This window comes from Onychomys torridus, chromosome 7, assembly GCF_903995425.1.
Source record: "Onychomys torridus chromosome 7, mOncTor1.1, whole genome shotgun sequence".
NCBI lineage: Eukaryota > Metazoa > Chordata > Mammalia > Rodentia > Cricetidae > Onychomys > Onychomys torridus.
The window spans coordinates 115,430,981-115,458,969 of record NC_050449.1 but is presented as its reverse complement, the minus strand read 5'-3'; the positions used below and the strand labels follow the sequence as shown (position 1 = coordinate 115,458,969).

Genomic DNA, 27,989 nt, shown 5'->3' with positions numbered 1-27,989 from the left:
CGTGCCACGCCTCCCGAGGGCCGGGATCGGCTGACGTCAGAGTATGCGCATACGTCATAAGTCGGCGCGGGCGACGGCGCCTCTACCCTGCCGAGTGTGGCGAGAGCTTTTAGTGAGAACCGCCATGAGCAAGCGGAACCAGGTGTCTTATGTGCGGCCTGCCGAACCTGCCTTCCTGTCCCGCTTCAAGGAGCGAGTCGGCTACAGGGAGGGGCCCACCGTAGAGACCAAGGTGAGTCAGCAGGTGTCGCACCGCGTCGGATCCCGGTCTACACGCCAGTTCCGGCCCCTCGGTGTGGGTGTAACTGACAGGTCCCTCACTCGCGACTAGCCCCTAGCCCGGCGGGCGTCGGACCCCAGGTCTGGCCTCTCCCCCTCAAGGAGTTCTTACTCTCGGAGTGCTGTTCTTGAAGATGACCTAGTCCTTAGTAGCTAGTTAAGACAGCTTCCCCGTCCTTTCTTTCTGACTTGCGAATCTCACTTTTAGTGAGCAAGGTGATTGACAGCGTCGTCCCCTTTTTCAGATAAGGAAAATGGAGGCCACTTGATTAAATGACTCGAATCTAGAGTCTTTTGGGGAACTATCCAGGATTAGAAGTAGAATCCCTGCTGTTGTCCAGGTTGCGTGTCTCAGGATAGGGAGATGAAACAGTATTTCTCAAAGGAGTTTGTCTAATAAAGTTTGTGAACACAGTGTCGTCCTTGTTGCCTAGGAGCTGTGCACACGTCACACAAGAGGACGTGCAATTATTTTCAGAGCACTTCTAGAGGCTCTTTAGTCTTGGAGGCTACATGAGTAAGAGTTGGCGTGGGGCTTCCTAGTATTTTTTTTTTTTATTTTTTTTTTTTTTTTTTTTTTTTTGAGCTGAGGATCGAACCCAGGGCCTTGCGCTTGCTGGCAAGCGCTCTACCACTGAGCTAAATCCCCAACCCAGGCATGGGGCTTCCTAGACACAGTTTGAGAGACAAAGGAGGCAGAGGAGTGGATATAGTCATGGACTGTTAAGTACTCAAACATAAGAGTCTAGAGGGCGTGAAAGTGATATGGGATAGAGAGTATCGCAGTGGGTTAAGGCCAAGTCATACTGGGTTTTCCACATAAGAAGATGACTGCACAAAATTAAATATTAGGAAGTAATTTGAAAAATGAGGTGATTCTATATTTCAAAGTATTATACAAAAACTTTTTCTAGTTAAAAAATATATGGTGCCTAGCTTTTAAACAAATCTGATTTAGCTGACAGAATACGTTTGTTACATGCATACAATGAGTACAGGGTTTCTGTTTGAGAAATTGCATAAGTTAAACAATATGTACAGCATTGTTTATGTATAAAATCGTCTACATAATCATTTGTGTCTTTGAAAAGTAGCTGATATCTACTAAACAAGCTGTTAGGATATTAGATGGGCAGAGGTAGGAAAAAATAACTTTTACCTGTTATTTTCCATAATTTTGTGACTTGGATGGTGAGGTGGAGTTTGTTTAGTGTTTTGTTTTTTTTGTCAAATTCAGACAAGACAGAAATGAATAATGTTGACTAGAAACACAGAAGCAAGGTAGTTTGGCACTACCCCGAGTAGGCTAGATAGAAATGAATCCCACTGGACAAGTGCCGCTGGGTGAATGACAGGTAGACCTGTTTTCTGCTGTGGTGAAGTTAAGCTCTTTGAGTTAATTCATTTTATATTCATTTCATGCATAGTTAACCCACTTCACTTTAATAGAGATGCTCACAGTGGCAGTGTTGTGTTTGGTTAAAAGTTAGCAACCTACACATTATACTTACATTTTCTGTAGAAAATCCAGCCTCAGCTCCCAGATGATGATGGTGATCACAGTGACAAAGAAGATGAACAGCCTCAAGTAGTGGTTTTAAAAAAGGGAGACCTAACAGCTGAAGAAGTCATGAAAATTAAAGCAGAAATAAAGGCTGCCAAAGCAGGTATGTCCAAAAATTGTTGTTTTTTTTGTTTTGTTTTGTTTTGTTTTGTTTTTGTTTTTAACAATTTAAGGGGCATAAAAGTAGTATTTTTTTTAGTTGGATAGAATGATTTGTTTGAAGAATGTGGTCTTTGGTTCAAGCATTGGCTATTGTGCCAAATGTGTAACCTTGAGCAAGTAATCACCTCTGCCTCAAGTACCCATCAGTGAGAGACAATAAATGTTTAAAGTGTCCTGTTAACAAAACAGGTCAACCAGTCAACAAAGATCTGTGTAATCAGTTAGTGCCTCAAGTGTAGTATGTTATATGGTGCACTTGTATTATTCCTAAACATGTTACATTGTTTTAGGGAGAAATATTGTAGTTCCAAACACATTTCTAAATTCAACCTGATGAACTGGAAACACAGCTTGGTGGTAGAGCACCTTCTTAGCATACGAGGCCCTAGGTTCAGGCCATCACCTTCTTCATCTTTACTGTGATCAGTTGGGTACTAATAATATTAGGGGACACTTTGGTGAGTTTTATTGAGTGATTGCATGCGGGGGTAGGGTATAACTAGAAGCAATAGAGCAGACTGAATTTATTCAAGGACATCCTTAATTATAGTAAATGGTTTTCTTGCCAAATGACTCTTTGTTAACAGCAAAATAATGAGAAGAAACTTCTTTAGCTTTTCCCTTTTTTTTTGTCACAGATGAAGAACCACCTCCAGCTGATGGAAGAATCATGTATCGAAAACCTGTTAAGCGTTCCTCAGATGAAAAGTGTTTGGGTTTAACAGCAAGCTCCAAAAAAAAGAAAACAAATGAAGATGGTGTAAATGAGCAGAGTTCAGTTAGAAAGAACTCACTAAAACAAATAAGAAACAGTAGTCTCCTTTCTTTTGACAATGAAGATGAAAATGAGTAAGTATAAACATTGTGGACTTGGTTCCCTTTGAAAGCAATGTGGTATTTTTTTAAAACATTAACTTTCCTATATCTTAAAGTGACAATTTTCCCTAGTACTACAAGTTCATTATAGAAAACTTCAAAAACACAGGAAACAAATTCATGAAATAAACCCATCCAGTAATGCCTCTTTGACTGGAAATGTTAGACATTCACTACTGTTAACATTTTATTACCTCCCACCTGTGGGTATGTATATATGTAAATTATATTTTTAAACAAACTGAGATTGTTATATATATTCTTTGTCCTGCTTCATATTTAGAATTGTATTGTCAGAATTTTCTGAAGTTGCATATTTCAAAAATCTAACATTAATAGCTCACAGAGAATTTTATAATAAATAGACCTGTCTTAATCATTGTTCTGTTGATGTAAATAGACACCATGACCAAGACAACTCTTATTTAAAAAAAAAAAAAAGCATTTAATTGGGGACTTGCTTGCAGTTTCAGCTTAGTCCATTGTCATCATGGCAGGAAGCATGTTGGCAGGACGGGCTTGGTGCTAGAGAGGTACCTGAGAGTTTCATCCTGATCCACAAGTGGGGTGAGGGAGTGAGTCTGGCATGGGTTTGTTTGGAGTTTTTGTTGTTGTTGTTTTGTTTTTTGTATTTTGTTTGTTTTTTTGAAACAGGGCTTCTCTGAGTAGCTCTGGCTGTGCTGTAACTCACTTTGTAGACCAGGCTGCCTCTGCCTGCCTCTGCCTCCTAAGTACTGGGATTAAAGATGTGTGGTGACACCACCGTCCACTGTCATTGGCTTTTGAAACCTCAAAACCCACCCTCAATGACACACTTCCTCCAATAAAGTCCTATCTCCTAATCTGTAATTTTTTCAAACAGTTGTACTCTCTGGTGACCAAGCACTCAAATATATGAGCCTTTTTTTTGTATCTTCGTCATTAGTAAAACCTTAGTTTTGATGAAGGCATGGCTATGTGCCTGGTTGAAAATACCTTCCCAAGCCAGGTGTTATAACCTATAACCCTAGCACTTGGGAAACAGACAGAGGTATGAGGAATTTCAACACATGGTAAGAGACTATCTCAAAAAAGAAAGTAAGTGCTTTCTAGGGAATGATACAGAGATTTGTATGGCCCTATGCAACAATGGCATGGAGATTCATGAAGTCTCCCATATTCACACAAGGAAACCTACAAACTGCAACTCATACTATTTAAAGGTGTTCAGAAACAGGAGTCAGTGATTGTTTCAAAATTTAGCATTTTGAAAATAAGCTTTCTGTGGAACTCTAATTTATTCTTTGTTTTGTTTTGTTTTGAGACATGGTTTCTCTGTGTGGCCCTGGCTGTCACTCTACATCAGGCTGGCTTAGAACTCAGAAGATCTGCCTGCCTCTGCCTCCCAAGTGCTGAGATTAAAGGCGTGTGCTGCCATCACTAGGCTAATTTATTTTATTTTTTTTAAAGATTTATTTATTTATTACGTACACAGCATGTATGACTACAGACCAGAAGAGGGCACCAGATCTCATTACAGATGGTTGTGAGCCACCATGCGGTTGCAGGAAAATGAAGTCAGGACCTCTGGAAGAGCAGTCAGTGCTCTTAACCTCTGAGCCATCTCTCCAGCCCGCTAATTTATTCTTAAACAGTCAAGAAAACAGAAAAAAATTTAATACCACAGCGTAATTCTACCCTTTTTTAAAAAAAAAAAAATCATCTTTTCATGTAACAAACAACTCCACTGTTTTTCATATAATTAATTTATTTAAAACCTGTTTTGTTATATGGTGACAGGGTCTCACTATGTATCACTGACTGGCCTACAACTCACTCTGTAGATCAATATAGCCTTGAACTCAGAGACCCATATGCCTCTGCCCCTGGAGTGCTGGGATTAAAGGCATGTATTACCAATCCTGGCTAGAACCATTTTTTGTTTTGTTTTGTTTTGTTTTTCAAGACAGGGTTTCTCTGTAGCTTTGGAGCCTGTCCTGGACTAGCTCTGTAAGACCAGGCTAGCCTTGAACTCACAGAGATGCACCTGCCTCTGCCTCCCGAGTGCTAAGATTACAGGCGTGCGCCACCACCGCCCGGCTTAGAACCATTTTTTAAAGATATGTTTTATTTCTAATTATGTATGTGGGTGAGTGCAGGTAACCTCAGAAAAGCTGGAGCTTTTCTTGGGCCTCCTCTGCTTTCTTCAAGCCCAAGTGATGGAGCTTGAGGTCACCAACATGGGAACTGGATTAGATCTGAGAAACAACAGCTAGTGCTGCCATATCATGACTCTGAGACTAAAGAACCACCTCCCACACCACTCTCATATAAGTATGTGCTACTAAAGGCAATAATAGTCTGCATTTTGGGATGACCTTTTTTGGGGGGGAGGAAGGCAGGGAGGTGGCATTTTTTCAAGACTGTGTTTCTCTGTGTAGCCCTGGCTATCCTGGAACTCACCCTGTAAACTAGGCTGACCTCAAGCTCAGAGATCTGTAAGTCCTAAATGCTGGGATTAAAGGTGTGTACCACCATGCCCAGCTCAGGTGAATTTCTTTCAGTGTGGTAGAAAATTAATGGTAGAGTGGGACACCAAAAAAAAAAAAAAAAAAAAATGAACATAACTAAGATGTGCACTGCCCTGGTCAAGGGCTCTGCTGTATTATAAGAAGGAAAGGTCAAACTAAATTCTCATTCTTAGCTGGGTATGATGATGCATGCTTAAAAGCCAAGGACTCCAGTAGCTGAGCAGGGAGATTTATCACAGTTGAAGGCTAGCCTGGACTACATAGGGATTACCAGATCATCCTGATCTACAAAGGAGCATTCCATCTCAAAACAAACAAGCAAACAAACACATAAAACTCACTTCCAAATGTGAGGGTGGAAATCTTCATATTAAAGTGTTGTGGAATAATCTTTTTGTACACCGTGAAGATATGTTACTCGGATTAGTTTAATAAAAAGCTGAATGGCTGGCTGATAGCTTAGACTTGTTTCTAACTAGCTCTTATTACTTAAATTAACCCATTTCTATTACTTTATATGTTGCCACGTGGCTGATGGCTTGTTACCTCATCTCCTACATGTCATGCTTCTGCTGTGTCTCCTTAGAACTCCACCCTTCTTCCCAGCAACTGCTCTGCCCCGAAAATCTGCCTAGCTATTGGGTGTTCAGCATTTTTTATTAAACCAATCCAAGTGACACATCATCACAGAGTACAAAAAGATTATTCCACATTTCCCCTTTTTTTGTCTAAATAAACAGGAAAGGTTTTAACTCTAACATATAAGTAAAACTGTATACAATAAGAACAATTATCAGGTACTGTCCAAATCCTATCCTGGTGAGTCTATAGTTTTGTGCCTAATTCACTTTATCCTAACTTCTATTACTAACCAAAACTTTTTTTTTTTTTTGGACCTCAAAACATTTTCTTAAACAATTTAAGATTTTATGTCTCTCAACCTTATACATTTTATATCTCTCATATAAATTTATTTTCTGAATTTGGTAACAACAACTGTAAAACTATAACTATCTAGTCTTTAGTCTTCATCAGAGACCCAAGAATGATAAACTATTACTTGAGTAAACAGGAAGTACAGAGTCAACAACTTCCAAAACTACAGAAACAGAGGCTATCTGGATAGTCACCCACGGTTCCTCTGTAATGTTAGGGCATCCATCTTTGGCCTACATGCCTAGAATATCTGACAGACTTTTCTGTGAAGCAGGAATTTTCAAGGACTGTCCTACCTTGTCTTGGCACAGTTCAGTAGAAGCTTTTTCCTTTGTGTCCTGCTTGTCCAATTTGAACAGCATAGTGTCAGCAGTTGAGGCAAGGGCAATTTCTTGCCCAGTGGCTACCTTTTGTCACAAAGAAACTAAACTCCATATGGAGATTCTTTGATGCCCATCATCTTCTCTGAAGTAGATTGGTGCTGCCAGAAGAAGATGTGTTTCACTGTCATGAAAAGCCTTGTTATTCAAGCATCTTAAATGCCATATTCTGTAGATCTCTAAGTGTTTGAAATCCACCTGTCTATCTAAAGATATATGTTTGAACTTGAAAACATACCTAACATGACTACACATTTGATTCTTATGGGTGACTAAATACTAACCTGCATTTCTTTATTATCCTAATTAGTTTGTAATAAAAACTTCCAAGGACTAGAAATTTAACATTACATTATTAAATGAGCTGCATAGGTATACTACCTTAAGCACTAGTAGAAACATATGTACAAGTATATTCTAACAAAAATAATGATGGTGATATTTGCCAACAGTCTCAGTCTGATTTTGAGATCTTGTAAAGCAAAGGAGAAATTAAAATTATCCACTCTAAACACCATTATGTTTACAATTAGGAAGGGCATTAGATGGTCTTTTAATCTGATAACAACTGGTGAAACTGAGTACTCTTTCTGGTGTGTCAGTAACCCATGCAAAGACCTGTAAAGCCGGACTCATTGCTTGTACCTTTTAAAGTTTAGATTTTTATTATTTTTCAGTTTGGTCGTGCTTTCTTACTAGGTGTTTAAGACTGTGTAGGTAGGTGGTCAGAATTAACCATTTTTTGCTGTTGTTAAGGCCAGTTTTAGATACGGTCCTCTGATTACTGGAGACTTGGGAGAGATCCTGACCCCTTTAGCATTTTATCAGTTGTGCCATCTGCTGGGATGTTATGGTATTTTCTGACCATGTGACATCACTTAGAAGCACTGAGGGCATTTCCTTCTGTATTCACTCTCGTTTTTGCAGAATGTACACTGGTCAGATTCCAACCATGACTCCTCTGACCAAGAAGACAGGTGACTTACCACAGATGTAGGACCTTTTGAAGGTGTCCAGCGTCCCTGGGACTCAGCTGACCTGGGGATAGTGGCCAGATATTGATATTCTGACTACTTGTCCACACCATATAGACCTTTAAGTATGGTTATCAAACTAACATCCAGGAGGTCAGTTATAATTGTACTGAACAACAATCTGTGCTTTGAAATGCAGCTGTTGTATAGCACTTGGATTAAAGCTTCATATAGATCAATTTTTAAATGAACCTTAAGTCGGGTTTCTTGAATTTTGGGTTTTTTGTTTTTGTTTTTGTTTTTGTTTTTGTTTTCAAGACAGGACCTCACTATGTAGTTCTGGCTGTCTTGGAATTCACTATGTAGACCAGGCTGGCCTTGGTCCACCTGCCTCTACCTCCCCAGTGCTTGGAATATAGTTGTGCACTACTGTGCCCAGCCTAAGTCAGGTTTCTTACTTAGAAGCCCAACATACTTAGCAGAAAATATAAGCAATTACTTCGACAAAACATGAAATGTTTGTTTTTAACATCTATTAATGATTTAAGGAATGCTGAAAGCAGAGGCTAATTATTCCAATCTTTAGATTTTAGGAATCGTAAAGCCTAGAAGGTTGTTTACCTCATAAGGGCAATTGTAACTCATTATGTCCTGAGAACCACTGCCCCCCACAAGCAATAGCAATATTTTTAGACCACTTACAGAATCAGAGCTGGGACAATGACTAACCAAATAGTATCTCAGTAGTAGATAAAATGGCACCATTTGGTGAGGGAGGCAATCAAGAGAAGCAAGATCTAAAGATCATGTATCTGGGGAAGACTCCTGAGAGAGACTCTGTAAACTTAACTATTAAAATATATATATATATATATATATATCATGGGGGGCTGGAGTTGGCTCAGCAGTACCAGCTACTTTCCTAGGGGACCAGCGTTCAATTCCCAGCACCATATGATGGCCTAGCTCAGTGGTAGAGTGCTTGCCTAGCAAGCAAGAGGCCCTGAGTTCGGTCCTCCGCTCAAAAAAAAAAAAAAAAAAAAAAAGAAAAGAAAACTAGGTAGTTAGTATGACTTATAAATGAGCAGTTTGCTGCAATGTGTTTTCCTTAGGAAGAATATTCATAGTCTATGACTTTCCCAAAGGAGTTACAACCACAGGAAGCTTGGGGAAGGGAAGAACTAGGAGCTAATGGAGAAATAACAAATGTGGGAGGGACGAATGCCTAAGGACACTTCTTCCCAAACCAGGTTAATTTGGGAATAAAATGGTGTACTGCCAAAACATCTGTGCATGACTTCCTATTTTGAAATATAATGTTTCACTTCACGATTATTATCCTCATTTGAAGGCAGAGATGGGATTTTTGGCTCTATTCTTTGTGTACTTGGGTGGGGGGCAGTGGTGTAGAGGACAACTTTGGGAAACTCCCTTGATTGCTCTCCACCTTTGGAGACAGGGTCTTTCACTGAACCTGCTCATTGATTAGATCAGTCTGACTAGCCACTGATCTTCAGGGATCCACCTTTGTCCCAACCATGTGTAGCCTTTAGTTTGTCTTAAGATTTTCTATTTTTATCATTTGAGTGTTTGGTCTGCATGTATGTATGTGTACCATGTCCATCCCCAGAGCCAGAAAAGGGCGTCAGATCCCCTGAAACTGGAGTTAAAGATGACTGAGCCAAATGTGGGTGCTGGGAGCTGAACCTGGGTCCTCCACAACAGCATTAAGTGCTCTTAACCACTGAGCCATATCTCCAGCTCCACTCCCCCACACCACCCCAAACAGAGTTTTTCTGTGTAGCCCTGGCTATCCTGGAACTCAGTCTGTAGAACAGGCTGGCCTTGAACTCAGGTCCATCAGCAACTGATGAGATTAAAGGTGTGCGCCGCCGCCGCCGCCGCCGCCGCCGCCGCCGCCGCCGCCGCCGCCGCCGCCGCCGCCGCCGCCACCCAGTTCCAGCCCCAGGCTTGCACAGATAGCACTATACATCTCTGCAGCCTTTTCCTGGCTTTACTCTTAATGTTAATCACCAGGCCTGGCAAAAAGTTCTTTCACATCCAGTATCTGGAAATGGGATCTTGGCATTTTCAGTCACTTTTCCCAGGAATACCCATACCAGCTTTGACAAGGACAATCCCTTTTCCCCTGCTAAAAACTACAAGGGAAACAGAATATGACTTGAGGGCTGTAACTGATTTGGAAAGAGTTGATTTTAGCTGGGTAGTGAACAGATTCATCAGTATAGGAATTCACTAGCTGGTGTGATTTGGCCAGAATCAAAGGTCCTGAACCTGGAGTTTCTGGAAACTCAAATATGGAGATAAAATAAAAGCACAAATATAGAAAGTCACACTTCTGTTGTATATTTTGTTTGTGTTCTGACAAATAAAGCTTGCCTGAAGATCAGATGGTGGAGCTAGCCACTAGTTAACCATAGAGGCCACTGCAGTGGTGGCACACACCTTAATCCCAGCACTTGGGAGAAGGAAGCAGGAAGATAAGGAGTTCAAGGCCACCCTGGGCTACACAAGATTAAACCAGTCTAAAAGAGAAACAGAGCCCCCAGCACATGCTAGGCTCACACCTTTAATCTCAGCATTAGGCAGGATCTTGCCTTTGATTCCAGCACTAGGGAGGTGGAGACAGGATTTTGATGCTCATTTGGTATGAGGATTCTTAGAGGTAAGAACTCTCTGGTGGCTGGGTGCTCTGCTTCTTTGATCTTTCAGCCTTCACCCTAATGTCTGACTCTGGGTTCTTATTGTTAAGACTAATTATAATCGCACATCACACTACAAAGATTAAAAAATAAACATAAAACTTGGCAAAGTGAATTGGATCACAGAATCTAAATGCCTAAGGAAATGACTGGAAGAACCAGAAGGGCATCTAGTGCAGCCAATGAAATGTCCATTTTGCTGAGCACTGCACACAGACCTTTAGAAGGGAACTTGTCCTCTCTCACCTTTAATTACATCCATTTTTTGTCACATAGGCTTTATCTGACTGCAATCTTATAACTCTGCACATTTTAATTTCTTCCAGAGTATATATTAAAAAAAAAAAAAAAAAAAACTAAGGTCTGGAAATAGAAAATTTTAAAGTGACCTATATTATCCTAACCCTAAAGTTAGGGAACCTTGCTTGGCTTTACATTAAGGTTAGGTACTTAGCTATGTATTAGAATCATCTGTGTAGCTTTTCTTAACATATGAATTTGTATAGTTACAACACAATTATGTATAACAAAAATTTAGTTTTGAAGATTAGTGTATGTTATGAAGTCAAGGCATTAACAGACTTAATTATAAATCCCAGCTGCCATCTCATTTCAGGAAAGCACTTTGTTTTTTTCAGTCCTGGGAATCAAAACCAAGGTCTTATACATGCTAGACAAGTACTCCATCAATGAGCTATATTTCCAGATCATGTAAGGACACTTTTGGCCTCTTTAGTGGATAAAGTTCAGACTAGCTTAACCCCTCAGACTTGCTCTTCTAACACTAAGCTATCTTGTCTCAGCAGAACCATATGGTGTTTCACTTTCATTTGTTTCTCCGCTCCTACTGTTACAGTCAGTGAGAGCATGAGTCTTTTGTTTGTTTTTCCTGAGACAGGGTTTCCTGTGCAATCTTGGCTGTCCTGGAACTCACTCTGTAGACAAAAGTGGTCTTGAACTCAAGAGATCCACCTGCCTCCACCTCCTGAGTGCTGGAATTTAATGGCCTGAGCATTCTTGATTTCTTTTTGTTTTTGTTTGTTTTGTTTTTTCGAGACAGGGTTTCTCTGTGTAGCACTGCGCCTTTCCTGGAACTCGCTCTGTAACCCAGGCTGGACTCGAACTCTCAGAAATCCGCCTGGCTCTGCTTCCAAGTGCTGGGATTAAAGGTGTGTGCCACCCCCCCAACCCCCCACCCCCGGCTACATTCTTGATTTCTATTTTTGAATTCTTTGTGTCTCTATGAATAGTGTGAAACCAGGAAACAAAGTTACATATACTTTAACAAAGACTGGTAAGAAAATTAAAAAGTTGAGAAAATAGTAAGCTTACTTCATGTGAAATTGACCCTTAAGCTAGAAGACCTTATGTGATTAATCTTATATAAACGAGGCAAGTGTCTAGACTTTTGCATAGGAGTTGTATAGTATTTATCACCAAGCTAAGAATTAGCAACAGATGCTCTTGAATGCATGATCAGAGACATCAGAACATAGTGGACAGTCTCAAAAGTGAGACTGCCCAAATTTCAGTCAGATCCCTAAGGCATGCCCCAATGTCTATCACCTAAAGCTTCCATGTCCACACCCTCCTCAGGATCATCCTTAAGTCCAACAGGAATAGTATCTGGCTATGCAAGCACTGATCCTGGATTTGGAATAGGCTGTCGTGTTTTTTGGCCTTGCATTAGACAGATCTCTCAAGTACATGATAAATCCCTTTTCAGTGTTGTAAAAATCTATGAGAAGGCAAGAGAGAACTGCCAGGTACCATGTTCCTACACAGGCAGGTACACAACAAAGACCAATCTAAATACAAGGCAATATTACAGAAACTACTTGCTGCATACTTTTATAAATCATATTCCCAGGGATTAAGGCTCAATAGTAATAAAATTTTTTTTGTAGTAATAAAATTTTATCTTAGCCAGTTTCTTGATCCTATCTAAGTCCTCACATCCTAATAACCTTTGAAATCCTCAAAAACCAAATTAAAATCATAGGAATCATGTTGTGCCTCCTCCCTCATTATTTTCTCAGAACTAGAATTTTTCCACTACTTTTTCTAAATGCCATCCAGAGTGTGAGAATGAAACCCACTGAAACTTGCTAGGCATAGGGAGAATGATATCAGAGACAACCTGGGCATGTCTCCTTACTGGGAAATGTTAGTAGCACATTACACAAAATATAGGAATTTGGGGAGTGGGGCTGTTTAGTGACAATTCTCAATCTTAGTAAATCAAAGTTGTTGGAATTTGGTGTCTCCATCAGTCCCTAACCACCTGGCTGTTTAGATTAGGGAATACTCAGAACAGACATGTCAGGGGTCCTAAAACTTTGTAATGTCAAGGTTTAGGAGGTATAGACAGTAAGGGGAAGGGGCTGTTTTCTACTTCCCTGTCACTTTAAAGAAACGGCTTATTAAAGGCTTGGTTTCCTTTTTCTTTTCTTTTTTTATTTTTGGTGTTTTGAGATAGGGTTTCTCTGTGTAGCTTTGTGCCTTTCCTGGAACTCACTCTGTAGCCCATGCTGGCCTTGAACTCACAGAGATCCACCTGGCTCTGCCTCCAAGTGCTGGGATTAAAGGTGTGCGCCACTACCGCCTGCCTTTTTTTTTTTTTTTTAAGACTTTAGGCATAGGAAAGCTTCTGGAATGTTCACAGCTGAGTTGGTGAATGCTAGGTCAGGTGATTACTTAACTAGTTATTCCTTCCTTCAGAATACAGGCAGGACAACTTGATTACTGCTCAATTAGTTCATAATTTTTAAAAAGCAGTGCTGAACAAAAACCTTTCCCCAAATAAGATCATTACATATATGTTCATCAGGACCTATTCCTATAAAAGCCATCTTCCATCTGCTCCCACACCCACAATGCATGATATCATCTGATCTCAGAAGCTTAGCTGGATTGGGACTAGTGAATATATGAATAGGGGGGAAAAAAAGAGCCCTATTCCATTTCAGAAAATACTACTGCTTAGGCTGCAGTTAAAACAAAGTTCTTGGCTTTTAGATGTTTAAGTTTTATTTTCTTTAAATTAGCCTCTGAAATGCTTATGTTTACTTTCTCTTCCAGAAAAATAACTTTAAAGGGTATAGGCTTTGTTTTACCACAGAAACAGAGCAGAACAGAGGTGCCTACTATTGGGAGTAGTAGGCTATGACCAACAGCAGGGAAATATTCTCTTCCTTGCTACTTAACAAGATGGGTTCTGTGGTGTCGCATGAGGTGTGAGTTAGAAATGAAAGCTGCACCACACTTGGCACACTCATAGGGTTTCTCCCCTGTGTGGGTTCGCTGGTGGACAGTGAGGCTCGACCTCTGTCTGAAGGCCTTACCACATTCGTTACATGTATAAGGTTTTTCCCCATTATGGATTCTTTGATGAATGAGTAGGTATGAGCTACAAGTGAAGGCCTTCCCACACTCATTACACACATAAGGGAGATCTCCACTGTGAATTCTCTGGTGGACAATAAGGCAAGAGAGTTGACTGAAGGCTTTTCCACATTCACTGCAGTCATAAGGTTTCTCTGCAGTGTGAATTCTCTGATGCACAATAAGGTGAGAAAAACAACTAAAGGCTTTCCCACAGTCTTTACACTCATATGGCTTCTCACCAGTATGGCTTCGCTGATGCACAATAAGATTTGCACTCTGGGTAAAGGCTTTGCCACAATCATTACAGGCGAAAGGCTTCTCCCCAGTGTGGATCCTCTGATGGACAATGAGGTTAGAGCTTCTAGTAAATGTTTTTCCACATTCATTGCATTCATAGCATTTTTCAGTTATATGGACTTTCTGGTGCCGAGCAAGTTGTGAACTATAACTGAAGGCTTTCTCACATTCACCACACTTAAAGGTTTTTTCTAAGGAGTGAATTTTCTGATGTACAGTCAGATTTGAACTCTGAGTGAAAGCCTTCCCACATTTTGTACAAACATAGGGTTTTTGTCCAGTGTGGATCCTCTGATGCACAACAAGGTTTGCACTCTGAATGAAGGCCTTCCCACACTCATGACACTCAAAGGGTTTCTCCCCAGTGTGGATTCGTTGATGCACAACAAGGTTTGCACTCTGACTAAAGCCTTTCCCACACGCACTACATGTAAAAGGCTTTTGCCCAGGCTGTATTTTCTGATTTTTAGCTGGGCCAGAACTAAGGCTATATTTCCTCTTGGACTTCCTAGATTTCTGGTCTTCGTCTTCTCTGAAGCTTTCAGATAATGGACAGTCTTTCACGGTTACTTTTCTTATATCTCTATTTTCCCTCTTTATTTTCTGCCTTTTTAACACATTTCCCTTTTCATAAGATTCTCCTAGCTCAGGTCCTTGAAGGTCACCTTTCTGGGTTCTTCCTAAAATCATGGGGTGCTCTTCTGCTTCATCACATATCTCTGTTTTAGGAACCAGTAACTGTAGGTTCTTGGTTTCAGTACCTGTATTAAGAAACAAAAAATTAAAATGTTAGTTTCCTCTGGCCTAAAAAAAGAACAGGCTCATTAAGGTCAGAATAAATAACTCTTATCTTTCCAAATGGACCTCATCAAATGGGGAATACCACACCATTCTAAGTTTTTCTACTATGTCTGTGCCCTGCCACACATTTGCTTTCACCAGATTCTACATTCCAATGTGAGTGTCACCTATAAAGCCATGTGCTGGATGACTGGCCCCTAGCTAGTGGTGCTTTGGGAGAAAGTTACGGAAATTTGAGGTCCTGGTCCCTGTTCATCATGAAGTAAGCAATCTCATCTTCCACATAATCCTGCTATCATGTTCTGCACAAACTACAGTGAACTGAAAACTATTATCTGAAGCTAAAAGAAACTTTTCCCTCCTTTTATCTGTCAGCAACAACAAACACTTAGCCCAGAGTAACAGGCCCAAGCTCTAGACAATACTCCTGGTAACCTGAAGACAAGACTCACAACTGTGATTAGTTATAAAGGATACTAGGCCTGCCTCAACTTAACCTTTTTCTCTTGAGCTGACCAGTAAAATCCCTATCCATAAAAGACCTTCCAACTTAAGTTTTTTTGTGTGTGAGAATACTCAATAGCAAAGGAAGAATAAAATCTGGACATGGGGACATACACCTGTAATCCCAGCACTTGGATAGCAGAGGAAGGAAAAGTGCTGTGAGTTTAAGGCTAGCCTGGTCTATAGCAAGTTCAAGGACAGTCGGGGTTAAACAGAGAGACTGCTTAACTACAAACAAACAACCCACTAAGGCTGGAGAGATGGCACAGCAGTTAAGAACACTGCTCTTCCAAAGGACTTGGGACTTAACAATGCCAAGTAAACATTCTATCACCAAACTACATCCAGAGCCCCATTAAGTTTTTATATCAGCCGGGCAGTAGTGGCGCACGCCTTTAATCCCAGCACTCAGGAGGCAGAGGCAGGTGGATCTCTGTGAGTTCAGGCCAGCCTGTCTACAGAGGGAGTTCCAGGAAAGGCACAAAGCTACACAGAGAAACCCTGTCTCGAAAAACCAAAAAAAAAAGTTTTTATATCATATCTTTCTTCCTTTCATTCTTTTTTTCTTGGAGCAGAGGATTGAATGAAAGTCCTCATATTTGATAAATATGCACTTTATTTTTAACTTATAAACCTACCCATTTAAAAAGAGATTTGGAATCTGTATGATTGCTTGGCTGGTACAGTTCCTTGCTACCCAACCCTGGTACCCATGTGAAAGTGGAAGGGCAGAACTGACTACACAAAATGGTCCTCTAACCTTTATATGTGCATTGTGTTGCAGATACACACACACACATATGCATAGTAAATAAATAAATAAAATTTCATCAGAAAAAAGTCTCAGGTGGTTATGACAGTATACACCTGTGATCCTAATATCTCGGAGGTAGAGGCATGAAGTTCCTAAGTTCAGGCCAGTCTGGACTACATGAGACACTGGCTTAAAAGTCCAAAAAACAAACAAAAAAACATTTGAAATCTATGTTGTTGGCCCTCTGAGCTGGTTTTTGTACTCTTGAGATACAAAGCATATAATCCCACCTCCTCAGCTACCCACTGAGACATTTCTGACCTATCTAAACATATTCCTGACCCTCACTTACAGGTCACTCCTGCACAAGCAGGATTCTTCACAGCCAATCAAGACTGATTTAATGGACCAAGTATAGTGGCACAAACCTTTAATCCCAGCACTATGGAAGGCAGAGGCAGGTGGATCTCTGTGAGTTCAAGGCCAGCCTGGTCTACATAATGAGTTCCAGGACAGTCAGGGCTCTGCAGAGAGACCTCAAAACAAATCAAATCAACAACCAAACCAAATAAGCAAAAACAATAATAAATGATTTAGGGCTGGAGAGATGGCTCAGCAGTTAAGAGCACTGGCTGTTCTTTCAGAGGTCCTGAGTTCAATTCCCAGCAACCACATGGTGGCTCACAACCATCTGTAATGAGATCTGGTGCCCTCTTCTGGCCTGCAAGCATGCATGTAGGCAGAACACTGTATACATAATAAATAGATAAATCCTTTTAAATAAATAAATAAATAAATAAATAAATAAATAAATAAATAAATGAATGAATGAATGATTTAATTAAGTGAGGATAACTTATTACTGTTTTCAGTCTGTGAAAATCAGTCTCTTACGATCAGTAAAGCTGAACACTTCCATCTGCTTTTTGGATTTTTTAAAAAATTCTATACATTTGAATTACCCAACTCCTTTAAAAAAAAAACATTTGTTTGTGTGTATGTGCACACACAGCACAGTGTGCATGTGGTGGTCGGAGGACAACTTAGAAGCTGGTTCTCTCCTTCTAACATGTTTTGATCCCTTGGAAGTGAACTCAGGTCAACAAGCCTGGCAATGACTGCCTTTACCACTAAGCCATCTGATAGCCCTGAATTGATTTTTTAAATCTTTAAATCATTTTTCACACTAATGATCTGTAATAACTCCTCACATGTAGAAGGCATTTTTTGTTTGTTTTTAGACAGGGTCTTACTATGTAACCCTGGCTGGTCTAGGCCAGCTATGTAGACTAGGCTGGCCTCACACTTAAGAGAAATCCAAATGCCTCTACTACCAGAGTGCTGGGATTAAAGGCCATGATACCAAGCTAAAGGTATCTTTTAAGAATTTTTAAATTACATTTATTGAGGGATGGAGGTAGCATGCCAAAATGCACATGTAGAGGTCAGAGGTCAATTTTTGGGAGTCAAAATAGTGCTTTTCTTTTCCATTATGTAGGTCGCTGGGATGGAACTCAGATCATCAGGCATCTTTACCTGTTGAGCTATATCACTAGCCCTAACGGTATTTTTTTAATGATTTTATTTTATGTGCATTGATGTTTGGCCTGCATACATAGTTTCACACAGACAGACAGCAGATGGGTGCTGGGAATTGAACCTCAGTCCTCTGGAAGTAAAGCCAGCCAGTGTTATTAACTGCTGAACCATCTCTCCAGCCCAAGGTATTTTCTTTAAAAAAAAAAAAAAAAAAAAAAACCAAGACACTTAAGACTGAGGATATAATTCAACTGATAAAGTACCTGCCTAGCATGTACGAAGCCTTGATTTTAATCCCCAGCACACATACAGTAGGCATGATGGCACATGCTTGTAACCCTAGCACTTGGAAGATGAAAGCAGGATTAGAAATTCAAAACTCAAGGTCAATCTTGACTATATAATGAGTTTAGGGCCAGGCTGGGATATGAGTCCATCTCAAAAAAGAAAACAAAAACAAAAAATGCAGAGCATACTATACTTCACTTGCAACTTATAACCATAAAACACATGAAGACATGGGTCTACACATGTGCAGAGAGATATGAAAAGAGCAAGAAATGAGCATGATTAAAAAGTGAAATTTAGAATTTACCTGTTTGGTCTTTAGATTGTATAAAAGAAAGCTACTCACTGTGGCTACCATATGGGCAGCTCTTTTCATACTATGTGATTTAAGAAAGAAAACCACCCACCCACATATTTTAATGTGACTGAGATCAGGGAGCTGAACTTTACCTAGCAGGGCTGGGTTCCCATGATGCTCCAGGATTTCACTCTTGGCCAGAGTCCCTGGTAATGAGTAGCTCCCAAGGGGTGCAGCAGCAGCAGCCTCCTGTGTTGCTTTTAGAACCACTGCCATGTCCCAGAACATTTTCTGACCCTAGAAACAAGTGGGCATAGTTTATGAAGGGACTGAAGACTGAAACACTGTGATTACAGCGTTGCAGATGAGAACACATTCCTGGAGGTCACAAAACTGGGTAGGAGTCTCCCCCAACTCCCCAGGAGACCTGGGTGGAGAAGCTAGGCTACCACTTTGATGATTTTTTTTTTCTTTTAAGTTTTTTGAGACAGGGTTTCTCTCTGTAGCCCTGGCTGCCCTGGAACTCACTCTGTAGACCAGGCTGATATTGAACTCAGAGAACCGCCTGCCTCTGCTTCTCGAGTGCTGGAATCAAAGGTATTCAACAACGCCTACCACTTTGATTTTTAACTCACTGATTTATACAGCATACATCCTAATCTGTTAGTGTACCCTAGCTTAAACAAGTAGGAAACATGGCTTTAAGAAGCTCAGACGATACAATGCTTGCCTTACACCACAGAAACTAGGTTATGTTGCTACAGACCTATAACCATAGCTTGTGGGAAATCACTGCAGAGTGATCAAAGTTTTAAGTTCATCCTTAATTAACAGAGTTTGAAGGCTGCACTTGAACAGATTTTTCAGCAGAATTTTCTGGGCCCCAAAAATCAAAATAACTAAGGTTCTGATCATACACTCATAGAGAGCTCTGGGAAAACTTTTCAATGAACCTGGACTGAGTTTGAAACCACCAAAGGCAAGCCAAAGTGTGGTGATCGATTCCCTTAATCCCAGCACATGGGTAGTGAAAGCAGGAGGCCCAGGAATTCAGTCAGCCTGAGCTATTTGTTACAGATGAACAGTATCTGTAGTAACATCCAAGAACTCCTAAACCCATGTTACACTTTAAGGAGATCCCAGGTGGCAGACCTTAACCATGGCAAAGCACTGGAAAGAACTGTTAAACCCTAAATGAAACACTTCACTTGAAGTGTTTGTAAAAACAAAAACCTAGGTCTGATTCCTCAGAATCCGGTCTGATTAGAACAGACTATAATATGGGAAACAAGATATTGTAAAGCTCCCCAAGTTCTGTTCAGCAGTGGCTGGGAGCCACAGACTTATAGAACAGTACTAACACATCAACTGAAGGGAGCCTCTCACTATGTTCCAAAAGAATAAAGGTAAGAGCCCTCATCAGGAAAAAAATAAAATAAAATTTAAAAAATCTGGGTTTGGCACTTGAGTGCCTCTGAAACTATTTGAGACCTGCATTTCTCTTCCTTTCCCCCAGATCATCATTTACCTTTTCCTCCTCTTCTGACACATCAATGCTTAAATAAGGACCTTCCCCTGGGGCCCAGACCTTGACATTCTCAGAGTACACTTGTTGACCGGATGGCTGACTTATTCTTTCATCCTCATCCTCTTCCTTTTTCACCTTCACTGGGCTCCAAGAGGCTCGGCCAATGGTCTTTTTCAATTCTGCAGTCATCTTCTCTGTTCAATGGGGAATCTTTGAATAGTTGAGGAATGCCCAACATTGGCCACACCCTATCTAATCTTCAAGTCTCCAAGGCTTCTAAGTTTCTTCCCAGTGCCAAGATGAGTACTGTTCCTGCAAAACCAGAAAACACAGTTAACACCAAATATAGCTTTGTATGGATAACACTCAGCCCAGGAGCTGATGTCACCAGCTACTGGCTAGTGGCCAAAGTAGAGCAGTAACGGTCTGTTCGCAGACAACTTTAATCCCAGCACTTGGGAAGCAGAGGTCTCATCTACATAGGCCATCCAGGGCTGCATAGTAAGATGCTATCTAAAAAAAAAAAAGAAAGAAAAAAAGAAAGTAGGAAGAACTAATATATTCACTGTAAAAACTTTAAGAATCAATGATAATAATTATTTTACTAATAATTTGTCGTCGTCCCCCCAATGGGGACATGTATTTTTAGAATAAGACTGGTTTTTTCTTTTCTTTCAGAGCTGAGGACCAAACCCAAGGCTCTTCCACTAAGCTAAATCCCCAACCCCTAGACTGATTTTTATTATTCCTATTATCAACATTGTTATTATTATTTTGGTTTTCTGAGACAGGGTTTCTCTGTGTCACTTTGGAGCCTGTCCTGGAATTCACTCTGTAGATCAGGCTGGCCTTGAACTCACAGAGATCCACCTGCCTCTGCCTCCCAAGTGCTGGGATTAAAGGTGTGCGCCAGCCCCCTACCCCTGGCTGGACTGATTTTTTTTAAAAAAGGGACATTGCAAAGATTTATTACTAAAAGAGGAAAGAATGGTTATCTCAAAGGGTAAAATTAAATTATTTTTGAGGGTTTTTTGTTTGTTTGATTTTTGTATTTCTCACATCTTCCAAATGTTTGTAAGACCAATATTGGTCTTAAAACAAAATTATCCATGTTAACATTGTTTATCCTTATTTTTAATCGTTGCACAATAACCTGTAATTTTCAGTCTTTCTGAAGGCTATATAAACATAAAATTAAATGGGTCTTAAACATACACTTATATCATACAGAGTAACTAGTGACCAGACTGCGTATAGCCTAGTCCCTATGTGTGCACTTTTGGACTGCATTGTTCACCACGCCGCACTGGTGGTTTTTGCTGTTGTTGCAGTAGTGGTGGGAATCATGCATTCCAGACAAATGCTCTTACCTCTGAGGCACACCCTCAGCAAAACTATTTCTTGACTCAATTAGTGTTTCACAACAGCCTTAATAGTCTTTCAATATATATAACTGATAAAAACATATATGCCTCATTCTGACAGACTATTCTAAATTTACTTAACCGTACTGTTTACAACCTTTTCTTTAATAATCATGGGCTTTTATCATCAAATTGCTTTCTAAAACACCACATAAAGTCAGGCACACAACTACTAATTAACAGGACCTTTATATCTCAGATAAGCTGACAAAGGGTGTGTGTGTGTCAGTCAAAAATAATCTACTTGGTTTTAGCTGGATTTAAAGAGATTGATTTTTATTTGCTTAGTTCTATTCCTCTTTCTTTCTGTTACTAAAAACTGGTGCTAATTTTTACTAAATCCCCTTTTACCGCTTCTGGAGTAATTATACCCATTTTTCCAACGTTAACTTTATTGAACACACGGAATTTTCAAGTAATGCCACGCTTTTCACCACTGCGCCAATCATAGTCTCCCCGTGATGGGGCTAAAAGCCTTTGAGACTTCATTCCCCTATGTGCACATGCTAAGTTGTCTATTTGGAGTCTTCTGGACAGACTCCCTTGGGCCTCGCGTCTCAGCAGGCCCTGAGCCATCTGGACAGGCCTCCCTCCTCCGTCTCGGCGGCAGCCCTCCACCTCACCCCATGCGCGCGCCTGGCCCCAGGGGGGCCCGCCCCGAGCTACCTCCCGAGCCAGCGAGGCGATGGGTCGGTGCAGAGCGATCCTGCACCTCTCTCCCCCTGCCGCGACCCGCTCGCCACGGTGGACCAGCACGCCAGCGCCAGTTCCTCGGACTGAGACCACAGAGCCTCTCTGCAGTAAGCGGGGAGAGAACAATGACCGGACAGGAAGTGCCTCGGGAAGGGCTTCCGGCTCCCCAGACAACAGGCCGATCTCTCTAGGAATCTAGGAGGTCTTCCTCCTCGGTGCATTTCCGAATAGTGGTGAGATTGAGGAGGGCTGGGAAAAGCGGTCAGGGCAGGGGCATTCTCGTAAGGCACGGACCTACCCAGAGCTGCCAATTTGTAAAAAATCCTGGGAGATTGTAGAAAACATTTTAATTTTCAAAATAGCGAACGGTACAGAAAGATTGGAAAGAATGAATACCCTTATCATTCCAATGGACAGTATTTGCCTTAAATATCATGCATAATTAGGGTCAAATTTGGAAATTATAAACACAGAAACGCTTTATTTCAAGTATTCAATATGTATCCCTTAAGAACATTCTCCAAATAACACCATCTTTGCCAAAAAGAAAAATTACAATCATTCATATTCAGATTTATTCAACTGTCTTAAAATATTTCAAAATTGTTAGGAGTAGTGGTGCACACCATTAATCCCAGCTTCTGGGAGTCAGAATCTGATGTGCTGAAGGTTGGCCTGGTCTACATAGTGAGTTCCAGGTTAGCTAGGGCTACACAGAAAGACCTGGATTCAAAAATAAAAATCAAATCTAACAAACAAAACCCAAAACAAGAAAACTCACCAAATTTCAAAATTGCTCTCCACCCCCAAATTAGCTTCACAGCACTACAGTTATGGCTTTTTGCCTTTCCTGGAATTCACTCTGTAGCCCAAGCTAGCCTTGAACTCATAGGAATCTGCCTGCCTCTGCTCTGCCTCCTAAGTGCTGGGATTAAAGGCTTGCCCCACTATTGCCCGGCTCAGTTATGGCTTTTTAATTTTGTGTGTTTGAAATGATAAACGCACAAGTTTTCAAGACAGGACCCTTCACTCAGGTCCCCTCAATGGGTAAATCTTAAGCGATCTTACAATATCAAGCCAATGATTAGTGGCTCACATCTCTGATACCAGCAATTGAGAGGCTGTGGCTGGAGGGTCACCATGATATTGAGACCATCTATTGCATGGTTAAGTATTCCACAGTACATGTATACCAGATTAAATGGGTGCTGGGAATTGAGCTTGGATCTCTGAAAAAGCAGTACAGAACCTGAACTACTGAGCCTGCTCTCTAGCCCCTATTTTTAATCTTTTGAAACAGTTTTTATATTTGTGTATAAGAATGTCTGTATATGTGTGCCACATGTATGCAGGTGCCCTAACAGGCATCAAGAGGGTTTCTGGAGCTAGTGTTACAGGTAGTTGTGACCAGAAATGTGGCTGTTGGGAACCAAACTCAGGTCCTCTGCAAGAGCAGCAAGGACACTTAACTACTGGGCCATTTCTCCAGCCCCAAGCTTTATTTATTTAATGATTGCTTTCTATTTTTTATGTGCATTGATTGTTTTGCCTGCATGTATGTCTGTGTGAGTATGTTGAAGTTAGACAGTTGTGAGCTACCATGTGGGTGCTGGGAATTGAACCAGAGTCCTCTGGAAGAGCAGCCAGTGCCCTTAACCTCTGAGCCATCTCCTCAGCAATGCCCCCCTCCAGCTTTATTTTTAAAGTCTATTCTTTAGTATTCTAAATTCAAATTCCTCTTACACAAATAAGTATCTTTGTATAATTCTGACACAAATTTATATCATGCCATGTACTCTGACCATATATAACCTCTTTTTTTTTTAAAGATTTATCTATTTATTATGTACACAGAAGAGGGTGCCAGATCTCATTACAGATGGTTGTGAGCCACCATGTGGGTGCTGGGAATTCAACTCAGGACCTCTGGAAGAACAGTCAGTGCTCTTAACCTCTGAGCCATCTCTCCAGCCCCCCCCCACCACCACCACATACCTCTTTCATCAACTTTGTTGACAAGTGAATTATTTCACAAAGTATTTTTATGAAGATCTTTTCACTTACCCCTCATGAAAAGGTGAATGAAACAAGCATTATGAAAGAAACTCCAGGGGCTGATGTAATGACATCACATAGTATGGGAAGAACCAGAATCCAAACCCATGTCTTCCTTTCTAAATTCAGTGATCTTCCCACTCAATTCCACATCTCACAACTCTGGATCACACTGTTTATATAGATTTTCTGTAGTATCTATGTATGCTATCTTTAAAAATGTATGATGCAAATGTTAGGAACAATGCCCAGTTTTTAAATTAAAAAAAAACAAAAAACATTTTGCTGTTGTTTACAACTTCACCATTACCTTTTTATGAGACAAACTTGGTTTCTTCAGAGCCTTAAAATGCTTCAAAGCCTCTTTCCAGGGTCAAAAAAGACTATCTCTTAATTAGATATAATTTAGATTGTTTTTCTAGATGTGGGAGTCTAAATAAAGTCTCTTCAACTTGTCCATGAGAGTGGTCATGAGTTGTTGGGTTTTTTTTCCCATTAAGGCCTAGGTGTGTCCAACAGTGTCTTAGTTAGGGGTTTTTATTGCTGTGGAGACACTATGACCACAGCAACTCTTACAAAGAAAACATTTAATTGAGGTGGTGGCTTACAGTTTCAGAAGTTCAGTTCATTATCATCATGACAGGAAGCATGGCAGTGTGCAGGCAGACATGGTGATAGCTACATCTTGACCAGAAGGTAGCAAGAAGTCAACTATCACACTGAGGGAAGCCTGAGAAAAAAAGACCTCCAAGCCTGCCCCCACAGTGACACACTTCCTCAAACAAGGCCACACCTCCTAATAGTGCCACTCCTTTTGGGGGCCATTTTCTTACAAGCTGCCACAGTTATTTCCATGTGATTGCATTTCATTTTACATATGACTGTATTTTTCTTTTTTACTGTTTTGGGGTTCAAAACCATGATCTTATTTATGCATGCTGGTAAGCACCCTTATACTGAATCTCTCTCTGGGACTCATATTTGCAACAAAAATAATTCTTCCATAGTATGAATTTTTTTTGTTATAGGTGAAGTCTTGAAGTATGCAAGAATTCCTGCCAGGCAGTGGTGGCACACGGCTTTAATCCCAGCACTCAGGAGGCAGAGCCAGGCGGATTTCTGTGAGTTCGAGGCCAGCCTGGTCTACCAAGTGAGTTCCAGGAAAGGCGCAAAGCTACACAGAGAAACCCTGTCTCGAAAAACCAAAAAAAAAAAAAAAAAAAAAAGAATTCCTTTGTGGACTCTACACATTCACAGTGTTTTTCATGTGTCAACTTTCTGATGTACAGTAAGGTTTTTTTTTTCTTTGCCTAAAAACTTTGCTACAACCATTACACCCATAGGGTTTCTTCCCTTATAGATTTCTAGCATTTCTCACACTCATAAGTGTGCCTTCTCTGATGTACCACGAGGTTTTTATTCTGACTAAAATCTTTCCCACACTCCCCACATTCATAAGGTTTCTCTTCACTGTAGATTCTTTGATGTACCATAAGTTTTTTTAATTAGAGGTAAGGACTTTTCTGCATAAATGACATTCATAAGTTTTTTTCCCCACTGTGAATCCTCTGATGTTCAATAAGGTTTCAGTTGCAGGTAAAGCCTTTCCCTCATTACACTCATAGGGCTCCTCACCAGTGTAGATTCTCAAAGGCTATCAGGTTTGAGTGGTAACTGAAGACTTTTCCACAGTCATTGCACTTGTAGGATTTCTGCCTTGTGTGAATCTTTTAATGCTCAATGAGGCTTTTCTTCAGAATGAAGCACTTTCCATATCCATTGCATTCACAAGCTTCTCACCACCATGGATTCTCTTATGTTCAATGAGGTTCCTGTTTGAACTAACAGCTCTTCCACATTCGCTACATTCAAAAGGCTTTTCTCCAGTGTGGATTCTCTGATGTACAAGCAAGCATTCCCACAGTAAGCTTTCTCCTGGGTATGGAGTTTCTGATGGACCATGGAACTTCTGCTCATAATAAAGGTTTTCCCACACTCTCCACATTCATATGGCTTCTCCACATTATAGAGTCTCTCATGGTCAAGAAGGTGTCTGTTGAATCCAAATACTTTACCACAGTCTGCATTCATAGAGATTCTCTCCAATAGGGAACCTTTGATGCTAAATGAGGCTTTTCTTCAGAATAAAAACTTTCCCACACTGATTATATTCATAGGGCTTTTCTCCATTGTGGAGTTTCTGATGGTCAAACAGGGAAGCACCCTAAGTAAAGTCTTTGCCATAATCATTGCATTTGAAAGGTTTCCCTCTGTTGTGCATCCTTTTATGGTCAATGAGATTTGACTCAGAACTGAAAATCTTCCCACATTTCTTACAACCAAAGTTTTCTTCTCTGTGTGGACTCACTGGTGTAAAAGGAGGCTTTTGCTTCAAATGAAAATTTTTCCACATTCCTTACATTTTTAAGGGTTCTCTGCACTCTAAAGTCACTGATGGTCAACAAGGTAGGTGGTTTAAGCAAATATTTTCCCACATTCATCATATTTATAGGGTTTTTCCCCAGAGTGGATTCTGTGATGCAGAATAAGGCTCTTGAGAATGGAAGCTTTTTGACATTTGTTGCATTTATAAGGTTCTTTCCCTTTGTGGGGCCTCTGGTGGTCAATAAGGTAAGCATTCTTAGAAAACCTCACCACATTCATCACATTTATATGGTTTCTCCCCTTAATGGTGTCGTAGATGTATAAAAAGGCCTGAGTGTCTGTAGAAGCCCTTTCCACACTCCTTACATTTATATGGTTTCTCCCTGGTGTGAATTCTCTGGTGGTTTAGAAGATAAGCACTTTGAGAAAATGCTTTCCCACATTCATTGCATTTGAGAGGTTCCCCCAGAATGGTTCCGTAAGTGCATTAGAAGGCTTGAGCACCAAATAAAGCCTTTCCCACACCCCTTACATTTATGAAATTTCTCACCATTGTGGATTCTTTGATGGTTCATAAGATGGGATGTAGGGCCCTGGAACTCCCAAGTTGGGTAACTGCCACCCCGCTTGGCTTGCTGACTTTGACCAGATGTCCTCCCTATGCTGATTCCCTGCCAGTCTCCACCCTCCTGAATGTTCACCAGAGGTTCTTTGTCTGTGTATCCTGCATTTGGTGTAAGCAGCTTAGATGTAAGAATGTAGAACATTCAGTAGCGAACTTCTGCCCTCCAGGGGTTCTTCCATTGTGCTGTAAGCCTGTATTTAAGGTTTCCTCCCTTCTTCAATAAACAGCATTCGGCATCCTTTGGCTCATATGACCCACTGTCTTTTGTCTCTTTTTTTTTTTTTTTGATCCACAGCCCCTCGCTGACATGGTAAATGGGTGGTGGTAGCTCGGGCACTACGGCAATAAATGGAGGTCCCACCGAGATCTGACAAAGAAGGGACATTGCTGATGGACACCTGGGTAAGTCTGGTGCCAGCAATTTAAAGAATAAAAAAGAGAAGAGAAGGGTGAATTGATATGGGTGCATCTAGCTCGCAGTGTTAGGGTCGGCGTCCAAAACAGAGAGCTTCACTCTGATATCAGGTCACAAAAGAAGCTTTATTTAGCACGAGCTCATGGGCCACCAGCACGAGAAGTAACTGGTGACCCCGAGTCTAAGGCTCGCAGGCCTTTTATGAGGCGGTTCTATCAGGGCAGGGGAGCGGGGTCATCCAGAGTGCAGACATCTGGAGGCCAGATGTCTCCTCGGTCTTTCTCAGAGTCTGGGTGGGTAAACGAATTCCAAGCTTATCTAGGAAGGGGTTATTTGGCAAGCATTCTTCTCAAGCAATTTATCTTGCAAGCACAACCGCAGGCGGTTATCTTGCAAGCATCCTGTTAGCACAGCATGATAGGCTAACTTTCTGGTATGGGGTGTGGGGGCAGAGTGCAATATTTTCCACTGAATCTACAATTAGCAGAGCTAGTGGGGGGGCCTTGTTTCCCTTACAATGGCCTTTCAGCAGTCACTCCTCGAGGAACAGTTAATTGGACTGCTGAGGTGGCAAGGCACCGTGATTAAGAGC

At 40.9% G+C, this 27,989-nt stretch overlaps 3 protein-coding genes across 6 annotated transcripts; 1 reads left to right on the top strand and 2 right to left on the bottom strand.

Annotated features, from left to right (window-relative positions):
• Window positions 1-71: 71 nt before the first annotated feature.
• Kiaa1143 (KIAA1143 ortholog) lies at window positions 72-25,061 on the top strand. 3 transcript variants are annotated; one of them, XM_036192079.1, is made up of 4 exons: window positions 72-232; window positions 1,802-1,946; window positions 2,644-2,854; window positions 25,001-25,061. In XM_036192079.1, exons 1-4 carry the CDS (start codon window positions 125-127, stop codon window positions 25,002-25,004), a joined length of 468 nt encoding a protein of 155 aa, XP_036047972.1. In that variant the 5' UTR covers window positions 72-124; the 3' UTR covers window positions 25,005-25,061. The 3 variants fall into 3 exon arrangements, with proteins under 3 accessions (XP_036047972.1, XP_036047970.1, XP_036047971.1); XM_036192077.1 differs by lacking the exon at window positions 25,001-25,061 and adding an exon at window positions 7,635-7,977; XM_036192078.1 differs by lacking the exon at window positions 25,001-25,061 and having other exon boundaries at window positions 2,644-3,306.
• On the bottom strand, window positions 13,412-22,042 carry Znf35 (zinc finger protein 35). 2 transcript variants are annotated; one of them, XM_036192075.1, is made up of 4 exons: window positions 21,891-22,042; window positions 19,801-20,112; window positions 18,425-18,569; window positions 13,412-14,849 (listed from the first exon to the last, which is right to left on the bottom strand). In XM_036192075.1, exons 2-4 carry the CDS (start codon window positions 19,987-19,989, stop codon window positions 13,603-13,605), a joined length of 1,581 nt encoding a protein of 526 aa, XP_036047968.1. In that variant the 5' UTR covers window positions 19,990-20,112; window positions 21,891-22,042; the 3' UTR covers window positions 13,412-13,602. The 2 variants fall into 2 exon arrangements, with proteins under 2 accessions (XP_036047968.1, XP_036047969.1); XM_036192076.1 differs by having other exon boundaries at window positions 19,936-20,112.
• Window positions 25,062-25,603: 542 nt separating the features above from the next.
• Window positions 25,604-26,932, bottom strand: Znf197 (zinc finger protein 197). Its single transcript, XM_036193671.1, is given in 7 exon segments — window positions 25,604-25,764; window positions 25,767-25,886; window positions 25,889-26,055; window positions 26,057-26,318; window positions 26,321-26,622; window positions 26,624-26,821; window positions 26,823-26,932. Coding segments are annotated over 7 exon segments (1,320 nt in total).
• Between the last annotated feature and the right edge of the window lie 1,057 nt (window positions 26,933-27,989).

What these genes read in the sequence shown, in the direction of transcription:
- Kiaa1143 (XM_036192077.1), top strand. Translation starts at nt 125, where the DNA reads ATGAGCAAGCGGAACCAGGTGTCTTATGTGCGGCCTGCCGAACCTGCC. An exon ending in GGCCCACCGTAGAGACCAAG is followed by an intron (nt 233 to 1,801) that starts GTGAGTCAGCAG and finishes CATTTTCTGTAG; the next exon opens with AAAATCCAGCCTCAGCTCCC. An exon ending in GACAATGAAGATGAAAATGA is followed by an intron (nt 2,855 to 7,634) that starts GTAAGTATAAAC and finishes TCGTTTTTGCAG; the next exon opens with AATGTACACTGGTCAGATTC.
- Znf35 (XM_036192075.1), bottom strand. Translation starts at nt 19,989, where the DNA reads ATGACTGCAGAATTGAAAAAGACCATTGGCCGAGCCTCTTGGAGCCCA. An exon ending in TGTCAGAAGAGGAGGAAAAG is followed by an intron (nt 18,570 to 19,800) that starts GTAAATGATGAT and finishes ACTTGTTTCTAG; the next exon opens with GGTCAGAAAATGTTCTGGGA. An exon ending in TGGGAACCCAGCCCTGCTAG is followed by an intron (nt 14,850 to 18,424) that starts GTAAAGTTCAGC and finishes TTCTTAATACAG; the next exon opens with GTACTGAAACCAAGAACCTA.